Here is a 20,291-nt window from a genome sequence, read left to right as displayed (position 1 = left end):
GGGTGATGAATCTGTGGAATTCATTGCCACAGAATGCTGTGGAGGCAGTCAATGGTAGAGATTGATAGATTCTTGATTAGTAAGGGTGTCAGGGTTATAGGGGAAAGGCAGGAGAATGGGGTTGAGAGGGAAAGATGATTGAATGGCGGACTAGACTTGATGGGCCGAACGGCCTCATTCTGCCCCTGTTACTTCTGAACGTCTGTACCGAGATACACTGGAAAAACGCGAGGAAGGCGGCAAAAGTATTCACAAAGAATAATTATAACGCAAGGATTTGTAAGTCACTGTTACTATTGGTAAATTGATGAGGAGAAATAGGTGTCTGAAACGTTACTGTTTGATCTGAACCGCATGTGAGGGAGCACACAGACATCTCAACTTCTGAGATTGCAGCGGGCAAAGCTGCTTGCAGTGAATCTTTAACAGGATTTATTCACAAAATGCTGGAGTAACTCAGCAGGTCAGGCAGCATCTCAGGAGAGAAGGAATGGGTGACGTTTCGGGTCGAGACCCTTCAGTCTGAAGAAGGGTCTCGACCCGAAACGTCACCTATTCCTTCTCTCCCGAGATGCTGCCTGACCTGCTGAGTTACTCCAGCATTTTGTGAATAAATACCTTCGATTTGTACCAGCATCTGCAGTTATTTTCTTATACATCTTATTTAACAGGATTTAATTCATCTTACTTGAAAAGCGTCCGATTACAAATGGAAACGAATGGTTTGCTAGTCTGCGCCTAGTTTGCTAGATGGCAGTGTTGGTCTACAATCGGCTCTGACGTGAAACCTGGTTTCAACATGGAGTTGCGGCAACAGTCTTCACCGGACACGGGAGGGCGCCACGGACAGTGAGTCAGAATCTGCCCTCATCGCCCCTCGCTGTCCCAATGTCCACTCCGCAAAAACACCTTCCAAACACCACCACTGAAGCCTGTCTTGCATGGGGAATAAAAGCGGTCTTATCCAAACATCACAACATCCATCGTAGCCCGTTTCGCAGTTTGAATACCTCTCGAATATATTGATATTAAAATAAACGTGTATCATTATTTGTCCCTGTCGCAAGTTCACTTGGCTGGAAACCATGCAGGTGGGCTTCGAATCAGAAAAAAAAGTGGCATGGTTCTTTCGAACGGTTTTGGGAACGCACTTCAGACAAGCTGGGTCATTTAGTATTCGATCCGTATGAAGTGTGCAAAACTGCAGAATTGAAGGTATTCACAAAATGCTGGAGTAACTCAGCAGGTCAGGCAGCATCTCAGGAGAGAAGGAATGGGCGACGTTTCGGGTTGAGACCCTTCTTCAGACTGAAAACTGCAGAATTGGTCACCTGTGCGAGGACGGCGGGACAGAAACCAGGTTAAAGTGAAAGGAAAGGGAATAGGATGATCCTGAAGAACTGATTCTGGAAACTGAATGATCAAAATCATGCGAGGAATAGATCGGGTACACCGTATAGAGTTTCTTGCCCAGAATAGGGGAGCCGAAAACCACAGGACACAGGTTTAAGATGAGGGGGGAAATATTTAGTAGGACCCTGAGGGGTAACGTTTCTTTACCCAGAGGGTAAGATGGAACGAGCTGCCAGTTGAGGCAGAGACTATCACAACTTTTAAGAAACATTTAGACAGGTACATGGATAGAATAGGTTTGGAAGGATATGGACCAAAAGCAGGCAAGTGGAACTAGTGTAGAGGGGATATGTTGGTCGGTGTGGGCAGGTTTCCACAGAAGGGCCTGTTTCCACGCTTATTGACTCTACGACTTTATGATCAGGTAGAAACCATATTTGAAGCCTGCGTGGATGATGTATCTCCGGAATATCTACAACTGATAGGCGATGAATAGCAAACGGAACTGACTCAGTAGTGGGGAGAGGCAGACACGGAGAAGGTGCACTGGGATGAAAGGATCGTAGGAGAGAGCAAAGAAAATATATCGATGACAATGGAATAGGCGCGGAGATTGAACTGAGCAAAGAAGAGATAAGAAGAAAGGAGACACACTGGGTGGAGAAGTAGAACAGTGGCAGAAGCGATTGGACAAATGATATAGCCGGGACAAAAGGCGGAAATGTGCACATGCGAAACGGTCAAATGTGATTATGGCCTAACTGTGTAGGAAGGAACTGCAGATACTGGTTAATGTCTGTTGTTCTCTACATAACATGTAAAAGTTACAGGTTCAAGCTGATAAACAATTTACGATAACAGATAGATGTTAGAACAGACCATAAAGCAGTGCAGCCCTAGAACAGGCCCTTCGGCCCGCAATGCCCGTGCCAAACATGATGTCAAGATAATATAAGAAAATAACTGCAGATGCTGGTACAAATCGATTTATTCACAAAATGCTGGAGTAACTCAGCAGTTCAGGCAGCATCTCGGGAGAGAAGGAATGGGTGACGTTTCGGGTCGAGACCCTTCTTCAGACGTCAAACATGATGTCAAGATAAACTAGTCTCACCTGCCTGCACATGATCCATATTCCACCATCCCTGCATATCCAAGTGTCATCGAGTCATAGAGTCACACAGCGTGGAAACAGGTCCTTTGGCCCAAATAGCCCTGACCGACCCAACATGTCCCATCTGCTTGTGTTTGGTCCATGTCCCTCTAAACCTGTATTATCATGTACTTGCCTAAATGTTTCTTGAAAGTTGCGATAGTCCCTGCGTAAAAGCCTCTTCAACGCCACTAATTGGTAAATGGTAGATATTTGATGAGATCAGATACAAATCACATGAAAGATTGAATGGGAATCTGGCACAATCCGTGAATAGGCATGCGGGAAGCAGGTTGGATTAACATCACTTACTTAGTCCATTCCCACTCACAATGACACCACCGATACATAGAGACTCGCTGCAAAATATGCCGCGCTCCCTGATTTACGTCTACTTGCAATATTCAATCTACTGCAATGAATTGCCGTATAAATCTTCCTCGGGTGACCAGCAGAGTTTACTCGCAGGTAGAAATTATACGTTGCTCGTGTAAAGAAGCAATTTGTATGTCAACGCTCGAGATTAACTACAGATGATGTATATGAGTGCGAACTGCAAGTGCTGGAGATCGCATTCAGACTGGCATGTTCCATGAGACCAACGAGACGATGTACGGTAGTAGTATTCGACACTCTCTTGCAGAAGCCACTCGTGAGCCGGCCCTTCTGCGGTGGCGTGAGCATTGCACACGCAATCCTCCACCACCACCACAGATAGCAGAAAGAGCGGCCGCGGCGCTGGCAAGAAGCGAAGGCTGCCTCTCAGAATCATTTACTGTTGACCGAAACAACTCACTCAAGTGTAACTAGCGCAGATGTTGCTGTCGTGCTAAACGAATACTGATTGCATTATGATTGTTTCCCTTCAAAGTAATCAATCCTTTCGTTCTTCTCAGGAACAGCTTCTTCTCCCCTGTTATCAGGTTTATGAACAATGCTTCCATAAACGAGGGTACTGTCCATTCACCACTGCGCCATTGTGGACATTGGACTTTGTCTCTGGAACTGGTGCGCTACAATGCCGAGAACTATCTCATGCACTTTGCATCTTCCCCTTTCCTCTACCTATTGTACTTGAGTTTCGCTTGATGGTCTTCATGTATAGTATAGCCTGGTTTGATTGGATGGCATGCAAAACCAAGCTTTCCACTGTGCCTCGGTACACGTGACAACAATTAACCCAAACCGCACCTCAACTTAAATCTCAACCTGCCTTCAAGATGAAGATTATTTCGGAGGGTGGTTCTGTGTGACGTGGGGGGGAAATACAGTGAAGTTAAAGTTAAAATAATGATTCGATTGAGACAATGGGAATTTTGGGTACATTTGCTATATAAATATCCTCACCTTCCTGGAATAAATTCAATATAAATAAATTGTAGAATTAAAGAATTGTAAAATGCAACTGTGGGCATTTCTGCCGGGTGGAAATTTCTTGCAGAATTTCTTGAAGTATAGAATCGCTGGAGAAGACGTGCTGAGAACGCGCTATCTCGCTGAAACTGGGTTAATTCTGTTGAAGGACGCAAGCAATGATCTAAGAATGCGCAACTCGGATATATAAAACAAACACAACATTGTTCGCCCACTGAGCAATTGTTCATTTGGGGAATTATTATGCTCATTAGAATGATTCTCCTTTTTTTAAATGAAATAATTTAAAAACATCCCAATCCAGAATAAACATGTCCCTTCGTGTGTCTCTATATTTGACACATATGTATATAGACTCCTCCAGATTATCAATGTCAGGATATTTTGTTGTTTAGGATAAAAGGACGCGAAAGAAAAAGCTTTGCATTCTGTTTAAACTCGTGGAGGTCCGAGTGAACGTATCGGATAAAGCAGAGACAGGAAAGAGAGTGTTAACGAAAAGCCCATTTTCTATAAGCGCCGCGTTCATCCCGCACAACCTGTCGCGTTCTATCTTTTTTAGTTGGCAGTGAAGAGCTTTTCGAACAAAAGTAACACGTGTTTTCGTGAGCTATGAGCAGCAGCTTGCTCAGACATCGTTTTGCTATCTTGATTTATTGGAGGCGTATCTCTCTGTCTGCATCTCCCTCTTGTGTGACGATCGTGTCGCTCTGCAGTAAAACCACACCAGCAGGTAAATGGATGTCATCGGACCGAGATCATGGTGAAGGAGTTACGAGACATTTCAAAGCAACTCCGACGGGCGATCGTCTACGACGACCCAACAAGTTCAACAAAGGTATTAGGTAGCTGAACACGAGTGAGTTCTGGACAAGTTAGCTACACATGCAATGTCATGTCTGAGCGGACCCGGAGTAAACCTCTGTTGTCCTCCTTTGGTTGCACAGTGAGTGCAGTCGGTTCGCTCCCCACACTTTATGTGAGCTGAATGCAAATGGGGAAGGGACCCACATGGAACTGGAAGGATATGAGAGTCTCATCTTCGATACTGCGCAAGGGAACATCTTCAACAGCGGTCTGAGTCTCGCCCGGCCGATGAAGCAGGATTGCTAATTCCTTGAGCCCGCTTGTGGTTTTGTGAATCTGCTTTTTTTTTTTAATCGATAAAAATCGCAGAATTTAGGCTTTTCGGCGAATCCCTGATTCTAGAACATGCACAGGAACTTCCGAAGGTGGATTCTGTTTGTCTTTCTCTGCCTGGGTCTCATCTACGTCAAGTTAGGGTAAGTGGAGAAACCAACTCTTTGTGGGAAGGGTGCGACCAGCCATGGGGGTGGCGGGGAGGGGGGGGGGAATTAATCTCCCAGTTGTATTAAAACATCACGCAAAAGGCAAATGGTTCCTTGGCTATGAACCTGTTATAGAAATATATCTATTAATGTGTATTTTGGATTTTTTTTGTCTAGGTGCATTGTATATGGGGCAACACACATTATGAGGTTACTTCTGTTTATGGGGTTGGGTCAGTGTGTGAATTTTGTATTGGATCTTCCAAAAAGACCCATAATTTAAAGTATTATTGGGTTGATGTGATCCACTTTCACAGCATAGCGAGCTTGCAGGCCCGGGCAGAATCACCGATGCTACTCATCATACGAACGTGTTGAAATGACCTGACAACTGGTTTGCCCACCCTTCTCTGATGCAATAGATTGGAGCAAAGTCGCGTTTAGCGCGGGCAGGAACCGCCGGAGAAGAGGAAGAGTAGAATGGACATTAAGAAGTGGAAGTTGTGGGATTGTGTACGCGGACAACACCTGTTGTGCGACACATCGGGGTCTTTCGCTTTGCCAACTCAGTGCGTGGCTTTCCCGCACAATAGACAGGTTGCGCTTTTATGAATATTTGGCAACTTCTTTCCCTCTATGCCCTCATTAGTTGCAAAGCTAAGTTGTATTTCCACATTCCTCGGCACTAACCCAACAGTCCCGATTTGTTAGAATGCGCTGCTACCTGTTATCCTCTCTGAACTCAAATACTTTTGGCCGCTGCATAGTTGTGGGATTTTGTATGAAGAATGCGCAACTTTTTTTTTGAGAGTCGGCTAAATCTCCATCTCTTTAAAAAAAAAAGGCCAGGCCATGCATCTGATAATGGATCCTAAGTTCAAGGATCGAATGGGAAAAAAAAGATCTGTTAGCAACATAGAGATCAAAATTGCACCGTGCGAGATAGATCCCCCTCTCGGGCGTCGGTTTAATAGCACCGATTCAAGCTCAGGACTGAACCGTGCCAACTTTCAACTGAAATCCCAGTTAAAAATGATCAAATAATGATTAACATTTAGATTGATTTATATATTTTTTAAAGGAAAACCTTCCACCAAATTCTGCAAGATCATGTTCGCTCTGGTCCACTGAGTTATTTGCCTCCCCTGATCTAGAACATACAACTAACTACCTTCTTGTTACCAGAAGCAGCCCCTTGGCGTAAAGGGGACAGTTTCTCGCCTTCGCTATGTCCGGTCCGCTCGATCCGAGCCGATGGGAGATTGGTCAGCAAGAAACCGATAGACGACTAAGCACCTTGACAAGCGGAACATCGGCGTTTCGGGATAGGTGTCACGGTTTAGGCGGCGTTTATATATGTGCGGGGAAAGCTGGCAAGTTCGCACGTTGTTGTGTTTAGCGCGGAGGCGAGTGTAATTACTTCAATGTTTGGCAGCTGCCGGTTACGTGGTTGTGCCTCAAAGCCGATCCTGACCAGCGTGGGATATTTGAAAGCTATCGGGGTGAGAGGTTTCAGTCCATCTCCCTCCTCAGATGCTGCCCGACCCGCTGAGTTCCTCCAGCACCTTGTGTTTTGACCGAGAGGATTCAGTGGTGGATTTAGTGCGCAATGAATGTTTTGGTTTCGTCTTGGAATCCGTGAACTGATCAGGCTACGTTTTGAGATAAACCGTGAAGTTGAAGCTTTTTCGATCTGTCTCATATACATCTACCAGGTTTAATCTTGGCCGGATAATATGACCTTGAATTTTCCCTGTGGATAGATAAGTCACGTACAGGAAGAACGATCTTCCCATTCTGCGGAATGTATCCGATTCGCCTCCCGAACGTTTCTTTATGGCCTGTCGATTTATTATAAATAGTTGGGATGGTAGCCGGAGTTTACAGTCAAGTGCTCGTATATGCAGAATATAATCTATAGTCAAATTTGACTTTCTCGTTGCCACATCCGAATGGAAACTGACACCTGAACAATATCAGTATCGGTATATCACATTTGGATCCAGAGAGTCTTACAGTGTGGAAGCAGGCCCTTCGGCCCAACTTTCCTATGCCGACCAACATGCCCCATCTACACTTGTCCCACCTGCCCGCGCTTGGCCCATATCCCTCTAAACCTATCCTATCCATGTACCGGTCTAAACCTTTATTAAACGTTGCGATAGGACTTGCCTCAACTACCTCCTCCGGCAACTCATCCCAACTCATCCCGTACACCCACCACCCTTTGTGTAAAAAAGGTTACCCCTCAAGTTCCGGTTAATTCTTTCCCCCCTCACCTTAAATCGAAGTAGTTCAGTTTACTGGACGCTCATTCATCGCAGCTTTTCCTTTAGACGGACAAACTGCATTAAAACAGCAGTTTACTGTTTATAAAATTAGTATTTACCACCTGCTAGCTCAACTTCTTCCTGTCCCAAGACTCCGCCAACAAGAAACTGCTACATAGCACATGCTGATTAATAAATAAGATCAAATCAACATCTTTATTCCAATCAGAAAATAATTTGCTGCCTTAATAACTAACATAAGGTGTACACATATAAAACCGCAGACACGTGAAATGGCGTTCGTTTAGTTTACAATATGCGTTCAACATTGAGAAAGTGATTCGGTCTTATACGAGAATAAGAACACGGGATGGAGTCTGAACCACTACGATTTGAGTATTTCAATTTCATCTTAAATTTCTAGACATTGGGGTATTTTTTTAAATCTTTAAAACGACGTATTTTTCAGGTTTATTATTGTCAGGCGTAACCGAGGTACAGTGAAAGTTTTAGTTTGCGTGCAGTCCAATCAAATCAGATAATACTATAATCAGTACAACCCAGCCAGACTCAAACATAACAGGTCGAGCGAAGAGAATTATTTTACATTTCATTGCAATTTACTATTCATTTATATTCAATCGATTGTCACAAAAGGAAACCTCTCTTCTGTCACCAGAGCTATTTCACACAGGTGATGTGACCTGTGTTAGATAGTCCACTGCATCTGCCAGTTTTACAAGGTTGATTTATAACGAGCTGCATACAGTCTCAAATGCTGTACCATTGCACATTTCCGCTTAATTAATATAAATATATTAGCGATCCAGGTTTCTATATGACCTTGCAAAGAGGGACGGGTTCGTTACACTAAAACATCCAGGTTTGATCGAAAATGCTAAAAAGAAAGCCCTTAATTGGTTTAAATAAATGAAACGTGGTTTAAAACATGCTAATTGGCAATAACGTGCACCAACCACCACATTGAGATTATCTGAGTGTAGCAGATTAAACCAGCAAATGTATTGGCTGTGTCTCACGGAGGCACCAGGAATTGCAGATGCTGGAATCTTGAGTGAAACACAAAGCGCTGGAAGGTGTGTACAGGCGACAACTCGGGACGGGATCCTTCTTCAGACCGATCAGGCTTAATATTACGACGACCAGATGAGTTTCCAAGCGTTGTGCTCAAAGTCTGTTGCCCCTCACCTGAGACGACCATCCTTGTCCATTACCCGCACCGCACAAAATATAAACAATTTGAAAATCTGCAACATAATTTAATAGGACTTTGGGTTCTAAAACTGAGAGGGTGAAATACTGGAGGCAATGCTAGCCATTTCCGACCCCCCCCCCCCCCCCCCCCCATAATAATTCAAAGAACTTCGTCGCTGAGATTGTTTGAATGTGATTCCAAAAATTATGCTTCTCCACGGATGTTGCGAATTAAAGTGTTCAGGTATAGGTCCGAAGAAGGGTCCCAACCCGCGACCACGCCAGTCCATTCCCTTCTACAGATGCTGCCTGGCCCGCTGGGTTCCTGAGGCATTTTCTTTTGCTCAAGATTCCAGCATCTGCAGTTTCTTGTGTCTCTCGTTCAGATATTTGTTAGATTTGGGTGCATTTCGCCGGTGAGAGCAAGCGTTTCCAGAAATTAAGCCTTGCAACCCTAAGGCATTTGTTTTCAAATGAACAAAACTCAAGGTGTAAGACGCGAGTTCATTATATATTCCACTACAGGTCGGATGAGGGAGCAGTCTCGCCTGACGATTGTTCTCCGGGATTCGCAGCAAATAGAAGGTCAATCTCTTTCTGCGTCGAGATTATTCCAGGTGTTTTGCGGCACGTGTAGGTTTCGCTGGTCTCACAAGCGGAATTAATGCTATGGTTGACTGCTTATGTCAAGAGCTCCTACCTATGATACACGTCAGAGACATATCGCCAGTCTGAAGAAGAGTCTCGACTCTCGACCCGAAATGTCACCTGGCCATTCCCTCCGCAGATGCTGCCCGGCCCGCTGAGTTCCTCCAGCACTTTATGTTTTGCCCAGGATTCCAGCATCTGCAGTTCCTTGTGTCAAGCTATGTGACCGACTGAATATGTTGTTACATTCTACCAGGGAACCACCAGAATTCACTGCCAAATTTCGATTTTTGGTCGCTCTGCTCCATTGTAGAACTTGCATCTTACCTAAGTTTATCTTAAATTGCCCTTGTAAAATAGTTTACGGGTTATCTGTCTTTTTTTGGTAAAAATATCATGTTTGTGGATAGATTAGAGTATAGATAGATAGATTAGGTGGGTAAGGATTAACTGATTCATTATTCAGTTGTGCTTTATCGGCCATTTGCAATTTTAACGGCATATTGTGGCAGTCGTGAATTAAGACTAACAGACAAAAGAAAATACAGGCGCTGGAATCTTGAGCAAAATTCAACGTGCGGGGGGAATCAGCGGGTCAGGTAGCATCTGTGGAGAAAGTGGACGGTGACGGTTTGGGTCGGAACCCCTCTTCGGTCCAAGGAAAGACACGTGGCTGGACTAATGAGTCTGGGTCAGAACATGGTCGAATATCAGCGGGAAGTAGAGTGGGAGCAACGAGAGAGGGTCACACAGAACTCTTGGCGGAGAAAGAGAACTTCTTCAAAGTAAGCATACTTTGAAGAGATTTTGCATTGGAGCAGTAAAATGTGAGTACAAGAAACTGCAGATGCTGGAATATTGAGCAAAACGCCAAGTGCTGGAGGAACTCAGCGGGTCAGGCAGCATCTGTGGAGCGAATAGACAGTTGACCTTTCCGACTGGGAGCCGCCATCAGCCTCGGAACACTTATTTACAGAAATGTTTCTGAAACCCAACAACTTTTTGAAGTGGAATCACCCATCCCTGTCTCAAAGGTCCGTCAACCACCTCAGCAATGAATATTTTTGAGTGAAATGCTCATTAATTGAAGGTCCAATATTTGGCAAACATGTAGGATTCCACCATGCCAAAGTGCGCCCTTTGAACAACATGCTTAAATAGTGACAAACAGTGGTGGTTGGGTCCCCACCGAAACTTTCCCTAACCATGTTCTCCAGAGATGCTGCCTGGCTCGCTGAGTTACTCCATCACTTTTTGTAAACCAGCATCTGCCGTTCCAGGTGTCTCCGGTGCTTGGTGTTTATTTAGTTACAAATAGAAATTATTATAACACCTTACAATAGCACTTGACCCAGCAGAACAGAACCACAAGTCCAATGCATTCTTAAGAGCATCATTGAATGGCACCTGCATGATATGGGTACCATTCTGCATTGGAACTGTGACTGATAGTGCTGTTCACTAGCAATGAGATGTTTTTTTGCAAATGGCACAAGCCTATCTGATTGTATAAAAGACCATCTGATTGTATAAAAGGCCACCCGCATTCACTTCCTTGCCTCCTTTCAGGACTCTGCATATACTGAAATGGCCATTGCCCAACAGCTTGATGGCTGAAAGGGCTGTCAGCTACAGGCAGGGGGGCACTTGCTTATGGTGATTTAGAGCTTCTGGGTCTAATTTTGGATTCCATTTCTGAGCCCTGCTTTGGAGAATATACCTTTACGTGAGGAATACTCTTTCAAAGGCTCTCTTGGTCTAGGCTCGTGAAAAACTTGACCTCGCTTGTGATCAGAACCTGAAATACCACCTGGGACTTGGAGATCTTCCTGTGAGGCAGAGTACGGCACAGGCGAGAGTGGACCACTTGCTCCAGAGAGGCTGGAACCTGTTGGTTACAGCCTTTAGACACAATCTTATCATCAACGTCTAGCAAAGAGGTTGGTCACCAGTTTATGATTTTGTTCCTGTCCCTGGAACTGTCCAACAGGGTCAATAATGTCGTTTGGATAATGTTGAGGAAGGCCAACCAAGTGAGAATCTTCTGATGTGCACCAAACCTCCAGGCTAGGGTGGGTGTTTTGAGGTAATGTATGGGGAAGAGACTCTTGTTCACCTTATGTGGAGAGATGTGTTGGCCTCTACCCTAGTACATCACTAACCGCTCCATATCACTCGTTGACTTGGTGCAGTACCAACTGTTCCCAGCGAGACATGTGGAGGAGTTGGTAGTGTGAGAACCATGTGGAGGAGTTGGTAGTGTGAGAAGATCCAGCATGCTGGGATGTTTCCGTCCATTGGTTAGTGAGATTAGACCAGCTTCCTTGGAGTGAAGGGCATGTAAAACCTTGGCGTGCATGAACACATTGAGTTTGCAATACCAGGCTTAAACATGTCCTGAGGCAGGCAGGGAAACAAAGCTGGCCTTCAGGATTATCATGGCATTGAGAGTGTTCTTGTCCATTTGCATGGTGACCCTGTGGATCTCCAGATGAAATGGAACATGGTTCCAATGATTGGTGGCAATAGTGTAATGGGGAATGGGCCAGACCTGGGCCACCTTAGAGCAGCATTGCAACCATCTTGCATCTTATCACCAGTAATGGTGGGAGAAGATTCCACACACTTGCTTCCACTTGTTTTGAGTCAGTCTTCCCAATGTTTGGTTCAGGCTTTGCGTCTCAAACTATATACCCAACACCATTAGGCTGTCAGATAATGATGATGAGAACAAATTGTTGTTTCACGTGTCTCTCCAGGAACATAACTTCACTCTTGCGTTGACTCCAGCTCCCGGCATCAGTTTGAAATGGTCATAAATGCCTGTGAGCTTACGGATTGAATACTAGTCAGTGGCTGGTGCAGTGATTAAATTACCAGACAGGCAGCCCAGAGGTCAAGGCTAACAATCCAGAGTCGTGAGTTCAGATGCTGCCAATGGTAGCTGTGGAATTTAAGAAAAGATTAATTCAGCAATCTGAAAATTTAAAAAACTAGATTCAATAATGACCATAAAATGATCAGATTGTTATAAAAGTCCATCGGTTTACTGATGTGGTTCTGAGTAGACAACTTGAATCTGCTGCCCCTCGCCCAGCTAAATCTGTGTGTGACTCCAGTTACACAGCAATGTGTTTGACTCTTAACTGTCCTCTGAAATGGTTTGGCAAGTCATTCACTGGTGACCTAACTGGCATGGAACGCGCTGCCAGCGGATGCAGATACGATGGTGGTATTTCAGAGAATTTTAGGTAGGCACTTAAACATGCAGGGAATGGAGGGATATGGATCATGTGCAGGCAGATGAGATTAGTTTATCTAGGCATCGTGTTCAGCACAGCCTTTGTTCGTCAAAGGGCCTGTCCCTCTGCTGAACTGGTCTATGTTCACATCACTGCAGTTTCTCAAGAAGATACTCACCACCATTTTCTTGGGTAATTGCAGATGAGAATGTATTGACCTTGACAGGAATGCCCTTAATCTAAAGAAGTGAATCGAATAGGTGGAGTTGTCATCTTGTAATAGAAGGACATTGACTTGGCTGCTTCTGTGGCCCAGATTATTCATATCACTCTGCCACTGTGGATGTGGTGCAGAAATCAGTGCACAAATAAGATGGTGGGAGAGATAGAGGAGACCATCACCAAGTCCAGGACTAATTTGAAAACTTTTAATCCCCAATATTTGATTAGGACTGATTAAGTGAGAGGGAAACATTTAATAGGAACATGAGGGGTAACATTTTCCACACAAAGGGTGGTGAATGTAATGGAATGAGGTGCCGGATGAGGTAGTTGATGCAGGGACTATCGCAATGTTTTTAAAAACATTTAGACAGATACATGGATAGGACAGGTTCAAAGGCTATGGGCCAAAAGCAGGTGGGTGGGACGAGTGTAGATGGGATATGTTGGTCGGTGTGTGCATGTTGGGCTGAAGGGCCTGTTTCCGCACTGTATGACACTGACTGCCTTGCTTATGGTGATTTAGAGCTTCTGGGTCTAATTTTGGATTCCATTTCTGAGCCCTGCTTTGGAGAATATACCTTTACGTGAGGAATACTCTTTCAAAGGCTCTCTTGGTCTAGGCTCGTGAGAAACTTGACCTCGCTTGTGATCAGAACCTGAAATACCACCTGGGACTTGGAGATCTTCCTGTGAGGCAGAGTACGGCACAGGCGAGAGTGGACCACTTGCTCCAGAGAGGCTGGAACCTGTTGGTTACAGCCTTTAGACACAATCTTATCATCAACGTCTAGCAAAGAGGTTGGTCACCAGTTTATGATTTTGTTCCTGTCCCTGGAACTGTCCAACAGGGTCAATAATGTCGTTTGGATAATGTTGAGGAAGGCCAACCAAGTGAGAATCTTCTGATGTGCACCAAACCTCCAGGCTAGGGTGGGTGTTTTGAGGTAATGTATGGGGAAGAGACTCTTGTTCACCTTATGTGGAGAGATGTGTTGGCCTCTACCCTAGTACATCACTAACTGCTCCATATCACTCGTTGACTTGGTGCAGTACCAACTGTTCCCAGCGAGACATGCAGGCACCATATTATTGGAGAGCCACCCATTTAGATAGTCATACAGTGTGCAGAAAGGCCCTTCATCCAACTCTCCCACACCGACCAATATGTCCCATCTACACTAGTCCCACCTGCCTATATTTGGCCCATGTCCCTCTCGACCTGTCCTGAACATATACCTGTCTAAATGTTTCTTAAACGTTGTGATATTCCCTGCCTCAACTACCTCCTCCCGCAGCTCAATTCAATACACCCACCACCATTTGTGTGAAAAAGTTACCCCTCGGGTTCCTATTAAATCTTTCCCCCCTCGCCTTAAATCTATGTTTTCTGGTTCTCGATTCCCCAACTCTGGGCAAGAGACTGTGCGTTTACCCGACCTATTCCTCTCATGATTGTACATTGATCCTTTGATGAAAAAGCCATTGTGACTGCCTGGGACATAGAGTTGCAGAGCTGCACAACATAGCAACCGATCTTTGGGTCCTCTGTGTGTGTACTCATCTCAAGTACCCACGTGTACTAACCCCATTCACCAGCACCTGCTCAGTTGCCTCCACCGCCATTCAAATGCTGGTCTGGATATTACTTAAACATTGTGACTGTCTCTGGCTCCAACCACCATCTCAGTGCATTCAAAACTCCAATCAGTCCAGTTGAAAAGAAATCTTATTCGTATCACCCGCTTATTATTATGTTAATCTATGACCTTTGCTCCAACCTCTGCCCCCGCCTGTGTCCACCTGCCACGCTTTATCCTGGTCCTCCTCTCTCCCAAATTCCCCCCCCCCCTCCAATCAGTCTGAAGAAGGGTCTCAACACAATACATCACCCATTCATTTTCTCCAGAAATGCTGCCTGACCTGCTGAGTTACCCTAGCATTTTGTGTCTATCTTCGCTGTAAACCAGCATCTGCAGTTCCTTCATATACATCATTTGTCCATGTTCTCCAGAGATGCTGCCTGTTCTGCTGAGTGACTCCAGTACTTTGTGTCTCCCCTCTGCACCTCTAAAATAATGAGAGAAAAAGATTGAGTCTCTTGCCCAGAGTAGGTGAATCGAGGACCAGAGGACATAGGTTTAAGTTGAAGGAGAAAATATTTAATAGAATTCTGAGGGGTAACTTTTTCACACAAAGAGTAGCGGGTGTATGGAACAAGCTGCCAGAGGAGGTAGTTGCGGCAGGGACTATCCCAACATTTAAGAAACAGTTAGAAAGGTAAATGGACAGGACAGGTTTGGAGGGATATGGACCAAACGCGGGCAGGTGGAACCAGTGTAGCTGGGACATGTGGGCAAGTTGGGCCGAACGGCCTGTTTCCACGCTGTATCACTCAATGGTTCTTATCCTTACCTGAAACCCACGATGACAGACAGTCTTCTCATCTTCCCTCACCGAACGCTGTCTCCTGGAACACACCAAGGTGCAATACTACAAGCCGCGGCATGCATTCGAGCAGACTAACGTCGAAGGGCTTGTGGCGGAAGGTTATGGCATTATAAACCTCCCTTTCATGCAGTTTTTTGCAAAGTATACAGCGCGTGGCGTTTCATAATAAAAGTTTCACTGTATTGTATGAAAGTACCCCGATTGTAAAAATGTGAACATTGCATGTGTTTGTGATCAGACTTTATTTACACACACATTTTCCTATGGCAATATTGTCTTTGCGTTCAAGTACTTCGGTTGAAGAATACAGCCGCTTGCCAGCGCTCTACATTCAAGGTGGAGCCGAGCTGGAGAGGAATGTAAACACATTCTGATTAATGCCGCCCCAAACGCTGATGTAAAAGCAAAGCCTCCCAACAGCCAAAAAGCCCCATAAGAGTATAAAAGGATATTCAGTACGTTGGTTGGTTGGTGGGGAGGGGGGGGGACACAATCATAAAGTTGGTTTTGTGATATATGTGGTGAGACCACCAGGTCCTGTGATCTCTTAACTCCAGCCACAGTCTTTATTTGTCTCTGATCAGCCGATTCCAGCCGCCTCTTTGCAAACGTGGTTTGTGCACAGGTAACACGTGGGAGCTCGGCAGCCACTTGCAACACTGGTTTGGAGATTAAACTCGGGAATCTAATCGCAATTCGCAGGTGCACTGTTACCACTGGCAACTTCGCTCTCCATTAATTACTGTTTCAATTCACATGTTAGGATAGAATTTGATCCATGTTAGCCCGTTAGATCCTCTGCCGGGAACGGCCCAGCGTCACTCTGACCTGTCACAGGTGCCGGCACATTGGCGCAAGCAACTGCAGGTGCTGGAATCTTGATCAAAACGCAAAGTGCTGGAGGAACTCAGCGGGTCAGGCAGCATCTGTGGAGGGAAATGGACAGTCGACGTTTCGGCTCAAGACCCTTTTTTAGACTGATGGAGTAGAGGGGAGATAGGTGGAAAAGAGATTATAGGGGAGGGGAGGGGGTCATATCATATCATATATATACAGCCGGAAACAGGCCTTTTCGGCCCACCAAGTCCGTGCCGCCCAGTGATCCCCGCACATTAACACTATCCTACACCCACTAGGGACAATTTTTACATTTACCCAGCCAATTAACCTACATACCTGTACGTCTTTGGAGTGTGGGAGGAAACCGAAGATCTCGGAGAAAACCCACGCAGGTCACGGGGAGAACGTACAAACTCCTTACAGTGCAGCACCCGTAGTCAGGATCGAACCTGAGTCTCCGGCGCTGCATTCGCTGTAAAGCAGCAACTCTACCGCTGCGCTGCCGTGCCGCCCTGGCAAGTGATAGATGGATACACAAGGATCTGCATATGCTAGAACTTTGAGCAAAACACAAAGTGCTGGAGGAACTCAGCGGGTCAGGCAGCATCTGTGGAGGAAATGGATAGGTGACTTTTCAGGTCGGGACCCTCCTTCAGACTCGGTGACAGGTGGATACAGGTGAGGGGCAGTTTGACTATGGAGTTACTCTGAGGCCGAAGGGGTTCAAGTCTTCAGTTGCTGGTTTGAGAGCTGTCCGCATTTGCGCTTAAACGGGTGTGATGATTCCCTCCCTCCCTCCCTCCGCCCCCCCCTCCCCCAGCTCCACCATTTCCCTACTCCTCCCTCTCCCTCTATCTTTGATCCTGGTGATATTTAAAGGATATATTTGCCAAGGAACAGTTTACCCGGACGTAGCCGGTCTGCTCGGTTAAATGTTAAGTGCAGGCACCGTGAGTCTGACCATGCCGGACAGACTGTTGCCAACATCACCCACAGGGTCGTGTTGCCATCTCAGCGAGGCCTCCGGGGCGACACCACTTCACACATGACACAAAGTGCTGGAGTAACTCAGCGGCTCAGGCAACATCTCTGGAGAACATGGACAGGTGATGTTTCGGGTCGGTGCCCTTCTACAGACTCGACCCGAAACGTCACCCATCCTTTTTCTTCAGAGATGTTGCCTGACCCACTGAGTTACTCCAACACTTTGTGTCCATCTTTGCTACAACCAGCGTCTCCAGGTCTTCGTTTCTTCACATGTCAACATTTGATTTCCTCGCTGAATGACAGGTTACCTTGCCAGTGGAACCAAATCGAGGCAACTCTTGGTATGAGAAGACTTTTTAACCATTCAATATACAAGTTTACACCGTCCCTCGGAAACAGCACGTTGCCAGAATCAAAGCGTGTCAATGTTTATCTGCTATTGTCATTCTCCGCAACTTGCTCCTGTTGTGGCCAGAGGATTCTGGAAGCCGAAGATGGGCACAGAGCGTTGGAGTAACTCAGAGGGACAGGCAGCATTTCTAGAGGGAATGAATGGGGGACGTTTCGGGTCGAGACCCCTCTTCAAATGGGGATGGTGGAAGCCGAGTAATTTAATATATTTATGTAACACAGGAATCGGCCCTTCGGCTCACAATGTCTGTGCCAAGTTCCACCAATCTCATTTACCTGCAGGCGATTCATGTCCCTCTATCCTCTGCATATCCACATGCCTATCTAAAACCCATCACCGTTGGGTTTAAGACTGGGTATTCCGATTTTCATTCTGTCTGCTCAGTGTGTGTCATCGGGGGAAGGAGCAGGGCGTGAAGCTGAGGCCAGGGCTAAGTTAGCCATGTCTCAATGGAACGAACGAGCAGACCCGTGGGGGGGGGCAAGGAATTATTTCTGACCATACTTCTCATGCTCTTAAGACTCCGCCCTTTACTCATCAATTGCTTACAAATCAAGATATTTATTGTCTTCTAAAAATTCATAACGCTTAAAAATTTCTATCCCCACTCCAAATTAGGCTCCCTTCGCCACAAAGACACGCTTTCTGTTTGGAACAGGGACCTGCTACAACCTAGACTCCTGCTACCCATTCAACCACCCTTTCCCCCCCCCCCCCCCCCATCGTGATAATCACCGGCCTTCCACAACAGCCTGTGATGTGGTGCCACTCCAATGGCTTTATATCTACAGTCAAGTGTTGCTCTTTAGCCACGGAACATCACGGGCTCCATCTACTCGCTTCCCTGCAACCGACCACAGTCAAAATGGCCCAAATAAGTTCTTAAGGTTATAAGTGATAGGAGTAGAATTAGGCCATTCGGCCCATCAAGTCTACTCCGCCATTCAATCATGGCTGATCTACCTCTTCCTCCTAACCCCATCATCCTACCTTCTCCCCATAACCCCTGACAATTGTTCTAATCAATAATCTATCTATCTCTCTGCCTTAAGCCAAATGAGACCAACTCTTCTTAGACCAAATAACCAAATAGGGGTTGTGTCTCAAAGACTCTTCCCACCACACGGTCAGATCTTTCGTTTGCCTTTCCACGTGGGGCCTTGATTACTAACCCCATCCGACATTTTAAAATGTCACGATATTGTCCGTCTCCCAGTCCGCTGAATGTCAACGTTATGTCATGTACACTCCTATGACTGGCAGTAAGTATGTACGGAGGGTCAACTTTCACGATTTACATTTCTGTCTCTCTCTCTCTCTCTCACACACACACACGCAAACACGGCGTGTCAAATGCAAGACCCCAAATAACAAAATACATGGTCAGCTTTCAGGTAAAGTATAAACATACATCGCCATTTACTTCTGGGACATATTTTAAGTTGTACATCGACTCTTGAATCACCTCTCTCTCTCTCTTCGTGTTGCTAAACACATCGTTGCAAATAGATCACTTTACTGCCATGCCGGCAGATTCCCCCCCCCCCCCCCTCTTCGCACCCCCTCCCCTCCCCTCCCCTTCCCTCCCTGTCCGCACTCCCCACCGCACCCCCTTCCCTCCCCTCGCTCTCTCTCCGCACCCCCTTCCCTCCCTGACCTACCCTTTAAATGTGACCAATACCATTCTGTCGCACTGGCTGTAGTAGTCCACTCGCCATTTGGCCCCCCCTTTAGAAAGTGAGTGAGATGGCTGTGGGATTTCTCTAGCTGTCTGCCAGTGGATCAGGGCGAGTTTCATTGTCATTTTTGCCCCATTGTGGTTTGAAAAAGGAGTGGGCGGATTGCGGCGGCTGGGATTATCCCGTCTGCCCAATTGCAACAGGCGATCTCCCGAGAGCGGATGAACTCTCACAAAACACTCAACCATTCGAACAGCAACTCCCAACAACTGCAAACCACTGCTCCGTCATGAAAGAGAGGCAAAAACGCCAATCTAGCGGCAAGACACTGGACAAGACTGAGTGCCGAGGAATTTCGGAACGAAGGAGCTGCCCCGGAGCATCAAGCATCGTCTTTCTAATAAACCCCACCGCACCCGCAACGCTCGACGACGGGCTCGACCATGATCATCTTTATATCCCGCAGTGTGCTCCTCTCAGTTTATTACCCGCAGATGTTCCTTATCCTCACCAGCGGAAGCTACCTGTAAGTCAGAACAAACATTTAAAATATATATAAACATCCTCGCAAGTCTTGAAGGCAATTTGCGCCGTAACTTTCTGTGCATTCTGATACTTACAAGAAAGTATTTTTTCCCCTGTGTGTTTTCTTGTGATCATTAGGCGCTGGGATCATCATACCGTACGCGTTTCTCTCTCTTTGGTCGTTCCAAGAGCTGACAGTTGCCAACTCGCGCCGCCAGTTAGTTAGCTACAAGTTTCCCCTCCCCTGAAATGTTTCAATATAATCTGTCAAATCTGGCGTCTACTTTCCGCCAGAATAGGGAGGAAAGGAGAAAAGCACATTTCGCTCGTTATCTGGGGAGGGTTTCGCTCAGCCTTGCTAGGTAGGGCAAAGTGCGTCTTGCTCGGCTCCCTGTGATATTAATTCCCTCTCGTCCTACCCTGCGTTTGAAATCCCATTCCGAATTTCATCGGTTTAAAATTAATCCGCGTGTACACATTCTCTCCTCTCTCCGCCTGCTCCTGCATTATTGTGTCGGGGGTGCTTCCGAGAATCTGTGGTGGGCTATTATTCTCACAGAGAAGAGGGGAGGGGAAGAGGGGGGGGGGGAGACAGGAGTTTGGCGAGAGGGGAGAGAATGGAAATCTCTGC

At 46.0% G+C, this 20,291-nt stretch overlaps 1 protein-coding gene across 2 annotated transcripts in view; it reads left to right on the top strand.

Annotated features, from left to right (window-relative positions):
• Positions 1–19,439: 19,439 nt before the first annotated feature.
• LOC144603526 (protein Wnt-7b) overlaps positions 19,440–20,291 on the top strand; it is a 60,728-nt gene continuing 59,876 nt past the window's right edge. For both annotated transcript variants that reach the window (XR_013548632.1, XM_078416843.1), the window contains exon 1: positions 19,440–19,661. Coding sequence is in view for 1 of the 2 variants with exons in the window: in XM_078416843.1 (XP_078272969.1) it covers positions 19,579–19,661 (83 nt within the window). In the remaining variant the exon portion in view is untranslated. The remainder of the gene's footprint in view (positions 19,662–20,291) is intronic.

The sequence above is a fragment of the Rhinoraja longicauda genome, chromosome 20, assembly GCF_053455715.1.
Source record: "Rhinoraja longicauda isolate Sanriku21f chromosome 20, sRhiLon1.1, whole genome shotgun sequence".
Taxonomy (NCBI): domain Eukaryota; kingdom Metazoa; phylum Chordata; class Chondrichthyes; order Rajiformes; family Arhynchobatidae; genus Rhinoraja; species Rhinoraja longicauda.
The sequence above is the reverse complement of the archived record's forward strand: the minus strand, read 5'-3'. Positions and strand labels throughout refer to the sequence as shown.